The sequence below is a fragment of the Ursus maritimus genome, unplaced genomic scaffold, assembly GCF_017311325.1.
Source record: "Ursus maritimus isolate PB19 unplaced genomic scaffold, ASM1731132v1 scaffold_20, whole genome shotgun sequence".
NCBI classification, from domain to species: Eukaryota; Metazoa; Chordata; class Mammalia; order Carnivora; family Ursidae; genus Ursus; species Ursus maritimus.
In genome coordinates this window covers 46,714,048-46,733,268 of record NW_024424453.1, presented here as the reverse complement: position 1 = coordinate 46,733,268, position 19,221 = coordinate 46,714,048, and the positions used below count along the sequence as shown (strand labels likewise).

At 40.3% G+C, this 19,221-nt stretch overlaps 1 protein-coding gene across 1 annotated transcript in view; it reads left to right on the top strand.

Moving 5' to 3' along the window:
- Positions 1 to 10,588: 10,588 nt before the first annotated feature.
- The window catches only part of DYNC1LI1 (dynein cytoplasmic 1 light intermediate chain 1), a 40,118-nt gene continuing 31,485 nt past the window's right edge, over positions 10,589 to 19,221 (top strand). The window contains exons 1-2 of the mRNA XM_040636902.1: positions 10,589 to 10,744; positions 10,924 to 10,997. Coding sequence (XP_040492836.1) covers positions 10,599 to 10,744; positions 10,924 to 10,997 — 220 coding nt within the window. The 5' untranslated portion in view covers positions 10,589 to 10,598. The remainder of the gene's footprint in view (positions 10,745 to 10,923; positions 10,998 to 19,221) is intronic.

Here is a 19,221-nt window from a genome sequence, read left to right as displayed (position 1 = left end):
TGATTGAAATTTTATCATCACAGAAAGGTCAGATTAGATGTGCAATAATTTGCCTGTATTTTTTTTTTAAAGATTTTATTTATCTATTTGACAGAGAGAGAGACAGCCAGTGAGAGAGGGAACTCAAGCAGGGAGAGTGAGAGAGGAAGAACAGGCTCCCAGAAGAGCAGGGAGCCCGATTTGGGGGGGGGGGTTGCGGGCAGCTTGATCCCCAAAGGCAGACGCTTAACAACTGAGCCACCCAGGCGCCTCAATCTGCCTGTATTTTGAAAGGTTTAGTCCCGTAACACTCCTGCCCGTTTTCTTATCTACTGGCTGAACTATGAAATCCCTTCCAGCTCTAACATTTTTTGTGAGAGCCTAGACCTTAGATCAGTTTGTCAGGAGTGCTCTGCTCCTGGCTAAAGTGAAAAGCAGTAGCTCTCTCCTCAGCTAGAAAGAATTAAGCGGGGAAGCCTCAGAATACAGAGGACAATGTGGAGTGGACATCAGCACCTAGACTTGGCAGACCGTTTAGGACCGAGAGGGTGCCCTGAGAGGAGGGATGCTAAGGTCAGTCCTGTAGATGAGACAATGATTGTTCTGCCTCCTTCCACAACAATCGACAATCGCAATGGTTAGGAAACAAGTGTATTTACTTTGTTTTTAAATGTTGGGCTATTCTGAATTCTACTTTAACATGTATATCTTATTGCCTGTAGTAAAAATTGTATGGCAATTTAAATATAAATTCAATAGTTGCATTTTTGTTTAAAATACTATATATATATACATATACGTATGTATATGTATATATATATATACACATATACGTATGTATATATATATATATACATATACATATGTGTATATATATATATATATACATGTGCATATATATATGTATATACAGTTTTTTTAAAGAAAAAGAATCCTTATTTTTAAAGATATATATTGAGGGGCGCCTAGGTGGCTCAGTTGGTTGAGTGTCCGATTCTTGATTTTGGCTCAGGTCATGATCTCGGAGTCATGAGCTCCAGCCCTGAGTTGGGCTCTGCCCTAAGCAGGGAGTCTGTTTGAAATTCTCTTCCTCTCCCTCTCCCCCTCCACCCCTCAAATAAATAAATAAATCTTCAAAGATATACACTGAAATATTTATGGATGTAATAATGCCGTATTTTGGATTCGCTTTAAAATAACTCAGAGATGGAGGAAGAGGGTGAGAGTCAAACTAAAAGACTGACCATGTGCTGGTCACTACTGAAGCTTAGTAATGGTATGTGGGGTTCATTAAACCTCTCTATTGTAATATATATTTTTAATTTCCATACTAAAAAAAGTAAAATTCATCCTAGTAAGAAACAATGCTTCATGAGCTAGCTTCTTTTGTGTTACCTACACTTGAAGAAATTCTATCCACTGTGACTTTAGGCCCACTACTTGCCTGGGGCATTTTCCCAATCTGTTCCCACAACATCTGGTATAAATTGACTTACTTGCCATGCAGTGACAAACGTTTAAAACAATGTTGACATTGATTTCATAATAATAGAATTTTAATTAACTTTTCAAAGAGAATTGGAATTTTCAGCTCTTTCAGGAAGGGAAACTATCAGTCTCCCATACTAGAGGGACCACTAAAGCATTTCATATAAACCGAATTTAGATTTATGAAGCACCTACAATATGCCAGGTATTGTGTGAATACATTATTTTTTATTTAAATGAAAACTGATTTAATTAGAAATGCATATTATTCTTTCCATCTCAGAAATCAGAAAGCTTGACCTTGCCAAGGTCATATTGCTACCATGTGTGGAGCCAGGATTCCAGTCCATGGATGGATAAACCCAAAGCCTGTGTTCTTTCTCCTGCATACCCTTGGTTTGTGATCAAGCAATAAGGATACCAGCCTGGAAGCTTGTTGGTGCAGGCTCACAGGCCCCACCCCAGGCTTACTAAACCAGAATCTGCATTTTAACAAGGTTCCTAGGGAATTGGGGAACATTGAAACCATTTGAACAGAGAAACTCTGTTCTATAAAACACCTTATACCTCAAATAAGAGTAAATATTTCTGCTAACATTTATGGAGTCCTCACTATATGTCAGATTTTGTTTGTTTACTCTTCATGACAATTCTATTAGAATTGAGAAAACTGAGGCTTCAAAATTTAAACAACTTTACACAGTTAGTAAGTGGCAGAGTCGAGATGTGAGCTCAAATTGGTCTGATTCTGGAGCCTGGACTGTGACCCATTACCCTACATGCCTCACTCCAAACACTGAGTCCAAACATTTTATTTCATCTAAATGATGCAAATTAGCTGTCTATATCACTTGATTTATAATTAACATTTTTTATTCTACTACTTAGGTTTGATGGTATGGACAGAGTCCAAAATGACAAACTCAATATGATATTGCTGCTACTTAAAATTTTAAACCATGAGATCATATGGTTAATATACTTCTTAGGCTAGAGCTAGTATATGAAAAAAAAATGTAGACACACACACAAATGTGTACACACACACATACATACACACATACACACATATCAAGGTACAAATTCTAGTGGGTTATCTGGCTATTCCTCATTTATCAATGGATGAACTGAAATATAAGGCGAAATTGAATGAGATTTACTGAGAAAGGACCAGAAGGACATTCTGCTTCTTGTTTTCGCTTTTACATTACTAGGCAACTCTATGTTTCCTACTAGTAAAAAGTTTAGGATCATTAGACTCTCCTTAAACACCTTCAAATAAACAACTCTTTGATCTTATATAGTGTCAAATAACTGATTCATTTTGCTTAAAAGAAATCTTCCACTGACCAACTCTTTCATCCTCTGCCATGTGGGGAAAAAAAAGAAACATATATAATACTTTTGTTGGTGCACAATATAATAGGTTATAACTCTAGGCTTACTTTCAGTAAAACCAAGAAGGGACCACAATTAGCTCTAGACCAAAGCTGACTAAATTGTTATGAATATGATATCACCTGCGGTTATAAAAGATTGCACATTTCTAAAAATACCAGGGAATTTCATATTTTTTCCCATTTTGCCTCATGTAGAGCACCCAAAGCAAAAAAACTTAATGACCTTAGTGACCTAATGTTTGCAGATCTCAATCTATAAAATCAGTTAATAGTTATCTTCTCTTTTAGGAAGTAAGGAGAGTGGCAGAGTAACGCTGGAAATCCAAGAAGTGAGTGACATTAAAATCACTATTTTTTTTAAAAAAGGTAATGGACTTTGAGGGCACCCGGGTGCCTCAGTCGGTTAATGATCCCAGGGTCCTGGGATAGAGCCCCGCATAGGGCTCCCTGCTCAGAGGGGAGTCTGCTTCTCCCTTGCCCTCTGCCCCACCCCTGCTCCTGTTCTCTCTCAAATAAATAAAATCTTTTAAAAAAAAAGTAATGGACTTAAATTTCAGAGTATTTAATTATAAGGAAATGAGATTCTCCAAAAATATATGCAATAAATATCTAACTATTATCAGTGGTAAAGAACAGATTAAAACAACGACAACTAAGCATTCTAAAAATCCTATCTATTCTGTATTTTAAAATGTATAAGTAGATAATTACAACACTTAGATGGAGAAAAAACATTCTTCCAGCCTAAAAGATAAGTCTCTGTTTTCCCCTGTGCATTGCACTATCTGTGAACATGAATTAACTTATATGCTGTTCCCCTTTCATCACCCATTTTCCAGAAATGGATATAGATAAACATGGTTAGGATCTGATTCTGAAACGAAAAGGTAATTCTAAATATTACCCTATCCTGGAATTTTAAAAATACTCAGGAGGTATTCTTTCTCAAAGATACATTTCTAAGCAAATGAAAAAAAAAATTTTTAGACCTAGAAATCGAGGAGATTCTCTTCCTAGTGTTTTCTATGAAGGAAAAACAAAAACACCAAGAAAGTTTGTTTCTCCTGTTGGGTACTTATTTCCCCAACTCTTTCTTTATTTAAGACATGAAGTTCTTTGAGGGCTGACCTGATAAAAATCCTAGGTGAATAGGAGGAGAGAGGTTAGATCTGTAATTCAAGGGACTGGTGACTGAAAAATGAATTAGATACCCTTCATTTCATTCATTCTATGTAAGTACTTAGAATGAGATAAACATGACTCAAAGGAAAGCAAAAATAAGCAACACTGGGCATCTGCTCTCCCTCTAATTGGATCCCTGGATCTCCTGCTGGGAGAGTTTGTAAGCAAGGAATCTGCCAATTCTAACATTACCATTTGTTACCCAAAAAACAAAAAACCCATATACTGAGTAATGGATGGGGACTATTCAATCACTGAAGTTCTTTACAACACTATTTTATTATTTGAGTTGCTCACAGAGTCAAACTTCAAGGGTCCACTCATCTTGCTTATTTTTCTTTCCTTTTTTCTTTTTATTTTGGCTTTTCAGATGGCACTTCTATCAACTGTGATTGCCAGGATTTGGCACAGTGGGTGAAGCAGGTCTTATTTGAAAATCTGTTGGAGGCAGCCTGTGGGAGCTGGTACAACAGGAAGCAGCTCAAGCAGTAGCTGCCTTGTCCCAGTTCTCAAACACAGAGGAAGGCATCCCCAACAAAAAGAGGAAGTGGCCTGTATCGCCTCACCTCAGCCCCACAGAAGGCTCCCCTCACGAACTGGTTTTCTACAGAGCTCTTGGGCCTGACAAACGGTCCCTTTTCTTGAGATGAAGAATATCCGACTATGGCCTGTAAGAAGTTGACGAGTGAGGAGGAGATGATGGTCGACAGAGAGAAGAGAGGCATGTAGCTCCCAGGAGACAGAAAGCTGGAGAAAGGAGCTGTCTCTCCTCTGGCTCATGTTCCATTTCCCACTTCCAGGCCCCAAGGCTCAGCTGAATTAGAAATCAGACTAAAGAAGACATCTGTGGTACACCTCAGGGGCATCTCAGTAGGATCTAAGCACTCCCTTATATAAACACAGGGTACTGTTATTGATCAATTTAACAAAGTCCAGAGCCTCCAAGAAAAGGTAAATCTGTATTCACATAACCTGTTAAAGCAAGAGAATGTGTAACACATTTTAGGATTTATATCAAAAGTGATTAAAATACTATAAAAGAGAGGTCCTGCTTTCAAGTGTTGGAGTGAAGAATTTTTTTGTATCCTCTTCACACACATATATCGCACATATATATCATTATAATCCTGAAATTTTAGAGCCCTTGTGACAAGGAGTATGAATGTCTACTATATTCTAGGCACAAAGCGCTTAGGGTTCATTAACGAAGCCCTTACAGTTCTGATAAGTTCTGATAAATAAGTAAATCCTATACTATATTAGGAGATAATAATAAGCAAATGTTACACTATCTTAGAAGGTAGTGTTATGGTAAACAGAAAGGCAAGCAAGGTAAGAAGAATCTGAAATTGCAGGGGTGAAGGTTCAAGTTGTAGTATTACATGGGGAAGTCAGGGTGGACCTCACCAAGAAGCAGAGATCGGAACAAAGACTTGCAGGAGGAGTAGGAGTTAGCTAAGTGCCTGTCTGGGGGAAGACACTGGCTTGGGCGCCTCCTTACATCCTTCAAGGCAGAGGAAACAGCTAAAGCAAAGGGATAAACAGTAAGTTTAAGGAATAGCAGTGGGGCCAATGTGGCTAGATGTGAGAAATCGACGGAGAGAATAGAGCAGAAAAGTTCAGAGGCAGTAGGGGCCAGATCCTGTACAGCTGTATGGGTCATTGTAAGAACATTGGCTTTTACTCTGATTAAAATAAGGATCCACTGTAGGATTTTGAGTAGAGGAGTGGCATGATCTGGCTTATATATATGTGTGTGCATATGTGTATCTCTCTCTCTCTCTCTCTCTCTCTCTCTATATATATATATATGTATTTTTTAAGATTTTATTTATTTGAGAGAGAGAGCATGAGTGGGGGAGTGGGGAAGGGCAGAGGGAGATAGAGAACCAGATTCCCCACTGAGCGGGAAGCCCAATGCGGGGCTCAATCCCAGGCAGATGCTTAACTGACTGAGCCACCCAGGTGTCCCTAAGTATTAATCTGGCTTATATTTTTAAAGGATCCCTCTAGCTGCCATATTGAAGAGCTTTTTAAAGTAATTTAGACAAAGATGATAGCTTGGCCCAAGGTGGCATCAGTGGATGAAGTGATAAGAAGTTGGACTGTGGGTATATTTGGAAGGTGGAGACAACAGGATTCCTAATGGATTTAATGTGGGGTGTGAGAAAAATACAGAAGTCAAGAATGGCTCAGGCAAAAAGGAGCTGCTACCCAGTGGGAAGGTCTTGGGTTAAGGAGCCTTTTCTTGGGAAAGTCAGAAGTTCAGCTTGGAACGTACCGAGTTTGAAACATGTTATTAGACATCCAAGTGGAGATGTGGAATAAGCAACTGGATATATTAATTTGTTGTTCCACATGGAGCTCTGGGCTAGAGAGATAAATTTGGCAGTTTTTATCATACATTTGAGATTTAAAGTAATGAGACTGGATGAGATCACCAAGGGAGTATAGATGGAGAAGAGGAACAAAAACCCAGCCCTGCAGTCCTTTAACATTAAGTGGTCAGGAAAATGAGGAAATGGTGAAGACTGAGGAGGAACAGCTTGTGAGGCAGGAAAGAACCAGAAGAACATGGCAACCTGGAAGCCCTGTGAAGACAGATATCCACAAGGAGTGACCAATTGTACCATGTGCTGCTGATGGGTTAAGAAAGACAAGGATGGAGAATTTACCACTGGATTTAGCAAAAAGGAGGTTGCTGTCCACAAGTATAAAAGCAGTCTCTGTGGAGTCAGAGGGGTAAAAGTCTGATTGAAGTGGGTTATAAGGGTAAAGGGGAGGAGGAATTGAAGACACCAAATAAAGACAACTATTTTAAAGAATTTTGCTATTAAAGAGAGGAAAGAAATGTAGCAGTAGCTGGTGAAGAAGTAGGATTAAGAGAGGTTTTTTTTTTTTTTTTTAATGGAAGAATAGCATGTTGGTATGTAAGGGAAATGATCTAGTGGAGATCAATAGATGATTATATAAAGGGGGGAGAATTGTTGGAGCAGTGTCCTAGAGTTGAGAAGAGATGGAAACTAGTGTGTAAGTGGAGAGATTGCTTTAGTTCAAGAGTATAAATTCTTCTTCTGTGATAATTGGGAGGATAATTGGTATGAAATTACAGACAGTGGGGGGGTAGTAAATGTGTTAGTGGAAATCTGTGGAAGTCCTAGAGGCCTCCAAAGAGGGGGAAAGAAGAACATATAACTAAAGATTAGGAATCAGAATGTCTTTGAATTTCTCAGTGGCAATATTAGAATCCAGCAAACAAGGGGTCAAGGCCTTTAAAAACCTAAGGGAAGGGGCGCTTTGGTGGCTCAGATGGTTAAATGTCTGCCTTCGGCTTGGGTCATAATCTCAGAGTCCTGAGATTGAGCCCCTCATCGGGCTCCCTGCTCAGCAGGGAGCCTGTTTCTTCCTCTCCCTGCCCCCTGCTTGTGCTCTCTCTCTTATAAATAAAAATTTAAAAAGAAAAAAACCTAAAGGAAGATAATTTGCAACATAAGAATTCTATACTCAGTCAAACTATCACTAAGTGAGTATAGACTAAATGCATTTTCAAACATATAAGGTGTGCTGGATATCTTCTGTTTGCCCCTTCAGATCCACTTTCCACGCTTCTCTGTCCTTCTTTGCGCTCTGGGAGGTAGACCTGCATGGACTGCTTCACTTGAATGCTCTTGTCCTCCAGCTTCTGGTTGGGTTTGGCCAACATGAGACTCTGGCAAGATACCAGGGGCAGAAAGAGAGAAGTCAGTGCTGTGTTCCTTTACTGAAGTCACAGACCTTCCTGAGAAATTCTTTCCTACAACTCTAACTCTCTCTGGATTCTAGAAAACACCCCTTCCTCTTTCCCCTTCGGGCCTAAATCTTCCTGCTCTCCCTAGCCCCATCTCAATACTGTTCACACCTTTGTAAATAGTTCCTTTGTTGAGCTTTCATCTAGCACCGCCTCAAGAATGCCATTTTTCTCCTGGCTAGACCCTAGCTGGATATCTCCAAAACTGTATCTATACAGCTTTTCTCACAAACGATTCGAGGAAATTCTCCACTAAAATAAGAGAAGGCACAGGCTTGAGACAAAGGAAATCCCCCAGAACAATGGCGAGAGAAGATCCCATGATGACAGCTCTGTATTAGGCACACAGAAAAACCAATTCAAATTGAAGCGGGTTAGAAAGTTCTTAAAGATGTGTTTAAGATGAAATTGTTCAAACACCTAATGAGAAGTTTTAAACAACTGGGACAAGAATTTGAGACTGAATGAGAGTTAAGGGCATAGAAATCTAAGCAAATGAAAAACCAAGAGAGTTGTTAATTTTGGATATAACAAAAAGTTGGGGAAGAAAGAAAAGTAATCATAGTATAGGAAAGAGCTCAATTGTAAATAGCATTTATATAACAAAAATTCCAAAAGACTTCTGGATTCTTTCCTTTTACAGACTTCCTTATACTGCAAAGGTTCTCTATTTTTGTTAGGTAGAGATTTCTATAGAAGATATTTACCATAACAGTATCAAAATTTGCCACGACTTTATTTTAATGTAATTTGACCAAGGCCATTTGACAGGTTAGAAAGTCAAAATATCAATTTATCTACCTCCAACCTGTGGGGTAAATTACTTAATTTCACTGACTCTTTAAGAAGTATGAGGATTGCAAAAAATAACATGTAGTGTGCCTGGCACATAGTAGGTATCATAAATGACCACTCTTGTCAGCCATCTTAATGGAACAATGGTGGGTAGGGATATTCTAAAACCACATGGAATACAACTTTGACCTCGGTATAAGTGGGTAGTTGGACATCTAGAAGTCATGGGGCATTAGAAGCCTGACACCATTATAAAGTTAATACTTCCCAGGTTAAGTAAATATGATATGGAACTGACAACTCTGTATACAAACAAAATTGGGGAAAACAATGCTCTGACGAGAAGAGATGACTGAGGGAGTAAAGTACAGAGAGTGAATCAACTCTCAGAGGGGCCCAGTGCAGTAAACAGGTCTCCTTTATAGCAGTGACTTAAACACTCAGGTTCCCCCAGAAGTCCTTGTCCTGCGTGTCACCATAGAAAGCCTCAGATCCCAAGACTGGATTCTGGTTCCCTTCCTAACCATATAAACAAACTAACAAAAAATGAAGAGTTTTAGCTGCAGGAGTTCATTAGCCTATCAATTCTAGGGGTTGGTCAGATACAAATGGTTTGAACAGTAAAGGAAAATATTAGTCATTAAAAATAAACACGTATCAAGCACTCAAGATTTGTCAGTCACTGTTCTAACCTATTTTACATGAATCAATCCATGTAATCTCCATAAAAATTCTAGGTCCTTTTATCCCCAACTTACAGATAAGGAAACTGAGATTCAGAGAGGTTAAGGAAATGGCCTATGGTTACTGATACAGCTGAATCTCAACGAGATTTGCCAGCCTCCAAAGCCTTCTAGGCTTCTACTGCACTGTTAACCTGTAACAAATACAGTCGTTAGCTGTGGATGTTCTCACTAGCCTAACAGCAATGATCACATCACATATTAGCAAGCGATGTTCAAATACGATAGCAATAACGTACAAAGGGCCAGACTATTTTAAGCAAAGGCTCTGACAAGATGTACTAAGACAAGCCTTATAACCATCAACTCTTTCTGGAGGTGGGGCTCAGACATTCGAATCAATTTACCCAGTCAAGTTTTGATAGAAAGGGAGTTATTTTGGGGCTACTTTAGGTTCTTTTCCATCTGTGTATGCCCAGTGCCAACTGTGCCTGCTATATAGTAGGTGCTGAATAAACGTCTGTTGACTGGATGGATGGATGACTCACCTACTGGGTCTTGTCAAATCTCACGCGGGGCCTCTCATACGAAAACATCGAGGCTATTATTAAAGCAAGCCCCGTCAATACTTTTTCTGTCACGCAGCTACTTAGGGGCCGGGGGAAACTGCTTCTGATGTGGGGCCCGGACTGAGGAACACGGCGCCACGTGAGACTGCAAAGTAGAGTCCAGAAATCCGGGACCCCAATAACACTCCGGACTCGGGCTGCACAAAGCCTCTCTGCAGCGGGGCGGCCCATTTCCATCTTGGCGCGGGTGATGTGCGGGTAGGCGGGTGACCACCGCTCAGCCTGAATGAGGTGGCGGGGGTGGGACAGCAATGACAGTGCAGGAATTCCACGCCGGCTGCGGGGTTTGTAGACCCGACTGAAGAGTGGGTGGGAGCACTGCTCACCTGACACACCCCAACCCGCTCTGCTGCAGCCCAGGGTGGGGCGGCAGGAGGTTTCTCAGCACGCTGAGTCCTGTAGAACCGGGCGCGCAGCACAGCCGCCTGTCGGGCCGCCCGCGCACGCGCATTCCTTACGCGCGTTCGACAGACTGCAGCGCACGCGCGTTGCGTCCTCCCTCGTTCCGTCAGTCCCCGCAGCGCCCGCGGCTCCGCCCCCGCAGACCCCGCCCCGCTCCCGTGTGTTGAATGCTCCATATCCGGGTTCCCGCCGCCGCTACCGCCGCCGCCTCGCTCATTCAGCTTTGCCGGGAGTGGTGTGATTCCCGACCAAGATGGCGGCTGTGGGCCGAGTCGGCTCCTTCGGTTCCTCCCCGCCCGGATTAGCCTCGACTTACACAGGGGGCCCCTTGGCTAACGAACTAACATCGGGCAACGGCGGCGCCGCAGCGGGCGACGACGAGGACGGGCAGAACCTTTGGTAACGACCCCACCCTTCCCTGGGTCCCCACTGACACTCCCGGCCCTGCGGACACCTCGGGATCCCGTGCCGAGGCCACTGCGTTCTCAGCAGCCCCCGCCCAAGCGCGCCGAGGCCGGGTCCGTCCCTCCCGCGGGCCCCGGTCCCCGGCCTTAGCGTGCGCCTTTGCTCCCCGCTAGGTCCTGCATCCTTAGCGAGGTCTCCACCCGCTCGCGCTCCAAGCTCCCCGCGGGGAAGAATGTACTGCTGCTGGGTAAGTGTCCCCTGCCTCGCTCCGCCCCGCCCGGCCCCCACCCCGGCCCGGGTCAGGGTCCGCCCGCCCGCCCGCTCGCTTTGTGCGGACAGCCGGGCCTGGCCCCGCCCAGCCGCCGGACCTGTCGCTGACAGCTGGGGGAGAAAGGGAACGGGGACCCCGGCCCCGGTACCTATGGGGACCCGCCCTCCCCAGAGCCCTTCCTCTCCTGGATGTGGAGGTGGCCCTGACAGTCTCCCATGGGAAGGACAGAATGCGGTAGCCCATCTGAGGGATTCTAGAGGCTTGGGGTTTGCATAGAAAAAAGGGACGGTTTTTCTTTCATAACAAAAATTGGTAGCAGGAGGCTCTTTGCAAGAGCTCCAGTGCAAATGGCATGACATTAATATTTAATAGCTGACTCTTTGTATAATTGACAGAGAAGCTAGAAATTGAGACCTGGTAAGCGTGGTAAATGTTCTTATTTGATTCAGCTTTTTCGGGTACAATGGACTCGTGTTGCAAATGCGTTTTTAACTGTCACTTATAATTCTGAAATTTGGAAAGGACAGTAGAACACCTTACTAGCCCAGTCCCTTCAGCCAAATGATTGTAATAAGGAGAAATGGTCTAATGTCTCAGTTTTCCTGTTCTGTAGCTCCTGTGCTCTCTGGAAGTTAAGTATTTTATTTCTTTACTGATTCTGAGGGTGGGCATATTGGACATTGAGTGAGAATAAATCACAGATTCACAGTTTTGCAGGCTTAGCTCCTGAGTCATTTACAGAAGACATTTCTTTCATATTCTTTAAATGTGAGATGTTGACGTTTGCTTATAAAATGATGGTTAAATTGTAAAAACTTAGGTATTGGTGTCTCAAGACTATTTTTATGTACATCTAAAAACAGGAAAGGAAACAAAGAAGTCAAATGCTACATGACAGGGTCTGCTTTTAATAAAAATGTTTAGATTGTCGACAGATTACTTGTTTTTCCCGAATTGCTGCCAATCTAGAATATATGATACTTGATGTTCTTTATTACATGGAGCTAGTTGAAAAATTAGTTTTTATCTTATTTTTAATGGGATTGAAAGTACCTACTGCATGTTAACCTGAGTTCAGTCACAGTCCTATGATCTTAAACAAGTTCCTTGATATCTAGAAACCTTAGTTTCTTTATCTTCAAAGTGGGTGTTATAGAAATAATAACACCTCCCTTCTAGAGTTATGGAGAGGACTTGATGAGATAATACTTGTAAAGTGATAACAGCACAGTGACTTTTTGTGATGGATTTCTTTTAACTGAATTAGAGAGTGTTTTATCAGAATTCTCTTTTTGAAAATTGAATTAGTGTCCACATAAGTGGTATTTATAGGGCAGAGATGGATTAGGATCCAAATGCAAAAAAAAAAAAAAAAAAATCCCAGAAAATGTTCTAAGTTTACTAATTTAAACAAATTACTATTAATTGCAAAATTAAAATGGACTTAATGTGACCTCATTGAAGTGGATTTTTTTTTAATGACTCTAAGTTAAATAAGACTTCTTTTCGAATACTGCCATTGTAAGGTTCCTGACTTTGTTTTCATTTTCTAAGTTCCTCTCAATTATTTCTGTGCATTAGATATTACTTAGATTGTTCTGGTTGTAGTGAAACAAAAGTGACAGTTTTGTTCATTTTTGATGTCCCTAATGTGCTGAGCTTGCACCATGCTTTTTTTTAACCCTTTTTTTAACCTGCCTTTGACACTGGATCAGTGTATATGACTGAGTGTACTTAGAGGCCCCAGACACTTCTATCCTTCCATACTTAAAATAGATTAAATTTCCTTCTTTATGAGCTTAATAGTGTGTAAGGCTCCATCTAGTATCAAGTTGTACAAGCTTGAAACTTAAAATTTTTCTTCGGGTACTATTGGGATTTTCATCAAAGTCCTTTTCAGCTTTGGAAGAACAGATTTTTATACTGATTACATAAATAGGATTAATTTTTAAAAATATCTCTCAAGATTTCTTAAAGACATTTTACCATCACATTTTATAGCAGCATTCAGTCTGTGCTGGTAGAGGGAAGAAATATATAAATAGGTATTGTGGTTTTCTTTGTTATGAGTTTGAGGGTGCAGGAGGATGCTTGGCCTTAATGTGTCTTTCGTGAATTATGGTGATCTCCGGAGTCCTGTATTTAAGGAGCAAAATCTGAGACTGTAATAAGGTTTTACATTTCCAGAAACAAGTTGAAATAGGAACAATGATCAAGGCTTGCTTATGTACGCCAACACAGATTGCAGTTTAACCTTAGTGTGCCACATGGCCTTCCCTCCCACTGCCTATGGGAGAAGAGGATGAGGACCAGCAATGTATACATGTGTATGAGCCATTCTCAAAGCATTTTCATATAAATCTTAGTTTATCTCCCCTCTTGCCGCCCTTCTTTCACCACCTCCAAATCTGAGAGGTAGATGTTAGCACCAATTTATAGATGAGATAATGAATTTTAAGGACTTGTTAAGTGAGTGTTCCAAGGTCACACAGTTATTAAGACCCTGTGCTCTGTGACTGGCATGGCTTTCCAAGTCCTCGCAAGGGAGAGAGTGCCTCGTATTCTTCCTACTGCGTAACTTTTTAAAAAGGCTATCACCGAGTAAAAATACCAGTAATTATTTTAAAGTAAAATCCAAATATTTGTTGGATTCTAGGATGCAGCTTACTGAGGGACACCACTCTGGCCATGGCACTTGTGTTAAGCAGTCCTTTAATCTACCTAGGCCTGACCTGTAGTGAAATCCAGAAACACTCTGACATTAGTGCTTACCCATTTTCTTTCTTGAAAGAGTTTGAGAATGGGCTTCAGTAAAGTTTATTTTTAATATTAAAGGTAAAAATTCTCGTGCACATATTTTAAGTAGGGTTTAACTTATAAATTGCCCTTTGAAGAACTATTTTTTTTTCCTCTTTACCCTTTGTATTTAATCAACTTTTACTACAATGATTGTAATTATATTTTAATAGCTGCTTTTTAAAGGGCACTTTCTCCATATCTTGGTTACTTTCCTCTGTTTTATTAAGAAAACTCCCTAAAGAAAAAACAGTAGTAGTACCTAACACTTACAGAGCATTTACATGTACCAGCCATGTAAGGATTGTTTACAGAATTTGATTATCCCCTTAAAGATCAGGAAACAAACACAGAGCTGTTAAGTAACTTGCTGTAGAGTTATACATCCAGAGTCAACATCAGGAATCTAAATTGTGTAGACTACCTCCAGAGTCAGTATTCTTTTTTTTTTTTTTTTTTTTTTTTTTTTTTTTTTACTATTTTATTTATTTATTTGAGAGAGAGAGAGAATGAGTGAGCATGAGAGGGGGGAGGGTCAGAGGGAGAAGCAGACTCCCCGCTGAGCAGGGAGCCGGATGTGGGACAATCCTGAGACTCCAGGATCATGACCTAAGCTGAAGTTAGTCACTTAACCAACTGAGGCACCCAGGCGCCCTGAGAGCCAGTATTCTTAACCTATACACTGGACTGTCTCCCTAAAGGAAAAGAGAGCTCTCTTTGCAGGAAAAGTAAGGTGTTTAACAGTTTATATTAAGGAATTTCATATGATTCTCCTGATGTATCTGTTTCATTGCAAAAAATCCCATCGATTTAGATTAAATGAATTCATTGCTTACTAAGATTCATATGTAATCTTAGCCTCTAGCATAGTGCTTGGCTTATAAATAGAACATCAGTATAACTTTCTGATTGGGGGCCAACATAAATTAATGAAAACTGGTTGGCCCTCTGGTAAATCACATAAGCCTCATCTTTCTCATCTCTAAATTAAGATATTTGGATTTAGTGATCTCTGAAGTCTCATCTGATCCCACATTCTTTAATTTGTTTACATTCTAAAGCTTGTGGGTTGTTAAATATTTTTAAAGAAATATTTTGAGGACATATTGCAGTGAGACTGAAATTAAGAAAGTATTTCCTTGTAGATGTGGGCTGTTTGACTCTACTCAGAGAAGAAATCTAGAGTCTGTATTTTTCCCTGAAGGCACTAGTCCAGGATTGTGTACAGCCAACAAAGCCCCACAAAATGCTGAGCATCTTCAGGAAGTATGTTTGAAATAGTCTTTCTTATTCAGGAATAAAACTAGCTTCTATTATGCTTGAATTATTGGTAGGAAACCTCAAGATATATAGCGGAACTAGAGATCTGTTCACAGAAGTAACTTCTATGTGAGGACCGACTTTGAAAATAATGAGACTGTTCACTCTGAAACTGTTACCTTGTGAGGAGCTGGGATTAAAGATCATCAAGTTCCCATGACTTCTGGAAAACACAGATTTTTATCAGTGGAAGTATGTTAATGCTGTTTTCTGGAATGATTGGTTATCGGAATATGCTACAGGGAATAGAATGTTAACCACATATTTGATATGGATATAGATGATACTGGATTGGTAATTTTCAAAGAATTAACAGAATTACTTACTGCATGTTACGTGTTGCCACTATTAAAGATATATCGTGTATAGAGTGTTTTGAGACTCCAGTGACATATCAGTATTTTACAATGGTCAGTCAGTGACCTATTATGTAAAGGGCCAGATAGTAAATAATTTAGGCTTTGCGAGCTATATGGTCTCTGTTGTAAATACTCATCTCTGCCCTTGTAGCCCCCAAACAACCATAGACAATACATAGATGAATGGGTGTGGCATTGTTTAACAAAACTTTATTTACAAAAACAGGTAGCAGACCAGATTTGCGTGCTGGTTTGTGGACCCTTACTTTAGGGTATTATGGGCATCAGTTGTATCAGTAAGCACAGATGCCAGTTAATAGAGTTTTCTGACTAATAGAGTATGATGTTTGGTACGTAATAGGGGCTCAGTAAATAAATGCTGAATGAATGGTGACAAGCTTTTACTTAAAATATCATTGTTATTCCAGCCAGCGGTATAGTCTGAACATAGGTTTAAGAGGTGTTAAGAGGAGTTCATGTATTTCTTACAGCGCTGAGAGAGAGCTCGAGCCCACGTGAACAAGGGCACAGCTTGAGTTAGGAAAAAGAAAGGACCCAGTAAGTGAGTGACCATGGACTAATCTTTTTGGGCCTTATTTTATTTGTAAAATCAGGGAGTAGCTGTTAGACCTCACAGGTTATCTCTATTCGTTTGTTCATCAAACATTTATTAGAACTTGCTGTGCATACAATGCTTTGCTGAATCATCTGTGGAAAACAGCAATAAATAGGACTCCGTCCCTGCCCTCTAGGAGCTTATAAACTCCTGTGGGAAAAGACTCAAAGTAGGAAAATCAAATGCTAGTATAAAATAATTGCGAAATAGGTCACATAAGATTTTGCAGAAAAGATAGTGTCAGAGTACAATTTTGCTAAGTAACATGGGGAGGAGGAGAACACTGGGCTGCAGACTAAGGGAGCAAGTTGCAAACTAAACGCCTAGTGGAAAGGCCAGGGTGGCTCAGGTGTGGTGGGATCCTTACCTAGAGGCACCAGGTCTGGGAGTCAGCCCTTCCTACCATTTGAAGCTGTGGCATTGTGGGCGAATTACAACCTCCTGATCCGTTAACTGAGATTCTTTCATACTTACTGGGATTAAAAGAACTAAAAGAAATTATGTCTTAAAGCACTTTCCTCTCAAAATTGGAAGTCACTATTTTAACTTGTAAAGTAATACGTGTTTCTTGTCAGAAAGGAAATATTATGAAGATAGGAAAATGAAAATAACACATAATCCCACCCCCTAGAGATACCAGTGTTCATTTTTTCTGTGTGTCTGTAGTTGTTTTTTAAACATAGGCTCATACCTTATATACTATTTTGAAATCAGATTTTTTTTTTTTTTACTCCATCAGGGTTGGGTTTTTTTTTTTTTTTAATCCCACCCCCTAGAGATACCAGTGTTCATTTTTTCTGTGTGTCTGTAGTTGTTTTTTAAACATAGGCTCATACCTTATATACTATTTTGAAATCAGATTTTTTTTTTTTTACTCCATCAGGGTTGGGTGTTTTTTTTTTTTTTCATGACATAGATGTGGATTCCTCCCTTTTAGTGTCTGAATAATATATGTAGGTATGCCATGATTATAACTGGTGGGTAAACAGATTATTATTGTTGTATCTGAGTTTCCACTTTGCCCAATATTATCCCATTATCTTTGGGATAAATTCCTGTAAGTTGAATGGCTGGATCAAAAGTGTGTATCTTTAGGGTCTTTCTATATATTACAAAACAGTCTTTTAGGAAAGTTGTTCCATTTTACATTCCTACTGTCAGTATATGAGAGTACTTGTTTACCTAGCACCTTTACTAACACTAAGGATTATTCACTTTAGTCTTTACGTGTCTGGTAGATAGGTTAAAAGTTGGCAACCTAATTTAAAGACAGTTGAACTATAGAATATATACCATATTTGTTGTTTAAAAACTCTTAGTGTAATTTTGACCTCCTGGAAGATAGGAACTGTTAATAACTATTGGGATTAGCATTTATTGGCTGTGATAAATCTTTATTGAATTAAACTCAGTGATTTTCAGTTCATGTCTAGTTAGTCTGCGAGAGTGAGGGAAATGATAAAGGATAAATTCTGTTTTTTAATGTGGATTACTGAATGATGATGTTCAAAGGTAGAGCTTTGGCCATCAGATGGGATAGGAACATCATGTGCTATGCCTGTTGCTTGGGTGTTCTGCTTTATTATATAGCATGTTCATTTTTTTACAGAAGACGGTTTGAGCCCCTGGTTACACAGCTGAAGTGGGATTCAAAATTGAGTTTGTCTAACTTTCCACTATACAGGTACTCCTTGACATATTAGAGGCATGTAGTCTTCAACAGCCATGCATACATGTTTACTTGGAACCACTGGGTGCAGATGCTGCAGCTGATTAGCAGCCTCTCCCTGTTCTTGCCAGCTGAGGCAAGGGAGGAGATGCTCTTTGTGAGATGGGGAGCAGACCAAAAGCCCCCACCCTGCCTGGGTCATCCAGATAACCTATGGAAGGCCACGTAGCAGGTATGAGTCCAAAAGTAGTTCCACTGAAGACCCCTCATGGCTCTTGTCACCAGAGCTTTCAGATAAAATAGAATGATTTCTTTTACATCATGCCAGGCCAAATAAAAAATATCAACTTCAAAATGTTGGTATCTCACTTGGAGAAAGAAAGAACATGGAAGGCTAGAATTCTTTCTGGTCTGATTATTCTGATGCTGCAGGCCATAATGAATCTAATATAGCTGTGGAGACGTGAATCAAAGCTCGACACAGAGAGCAGGTATCCGGCATCCAGACCTGTGCAGCGCGAGAAGAGCAGTGTCTCAGCCTTCCACCGCAACAGGAGAGGAACCGGGGAGAAAGAGGAGGCAGTGCACTGCTTAATTGTATCTTTTGTCATCCCTGTTTATCGTGAGTGAAGACTGGAAGCTGCTCCAAGTACAGGGGCAATGTCTATAGTGTTTAGGAGCATTGCTGGATTCTAATCCTGACCCTTCTTTAGCAAATTGCTTAATCTTTCAGATTATACTATTTACCTTTTAGGATTATCGTGTGGATTATAGGAGATAATGTTTGCAAAACACTTCTAACAGTGGCATATCCTGGAAGTGTTAAAGATAGCTATTATTAATGTATTACGTGAGTACTTGTGTTTTGCTTTGACTGTTCATTTTCTTGTGATTTTTGGGTTTTTTTTTTTCAGATTTTATTTATTTATTTATTTATTTATTTATTTATGAGAGAGAGAGAGAGAGAGAGAACAGAGATAGCGACAGAGAACAGGATCAGGGAGCAGAGGGAGAAGCAGGCTCCCAGCGGAGCAGGTAGCCTAATGTGGGGCTCCATCCCAGGACCCTGGGATCATGACCTGAGCCGAAGGCAGATGCTTAACTGACTGAGCCACCCAGGCACCCGTGATTCTTGTTTTTATATTATTTTTTAAAACACTGTTGAGGGGCGCCTGGGTGACTCAGTCGGTTAAGCGACTGCCTTCAGCTTAGGTCATGATCCTGGAGTCCCAGGATCGAGTCCACATCAGGCTCCCTCCTCAGCAAGAGTCTGCTTCTCCCTCTGACCATCCCCCATCTCGTGCTCTCTCTCTCTTATTATCTCTCAAATAAATAAATAAAATCTTTAAAAAAATTAAATTAAACACTGTTGATGTCTTATAGAAGGATTTTATTTCTGGTGTATCACTAACCAAGAAGTAATGAATTGATAATAGTCAT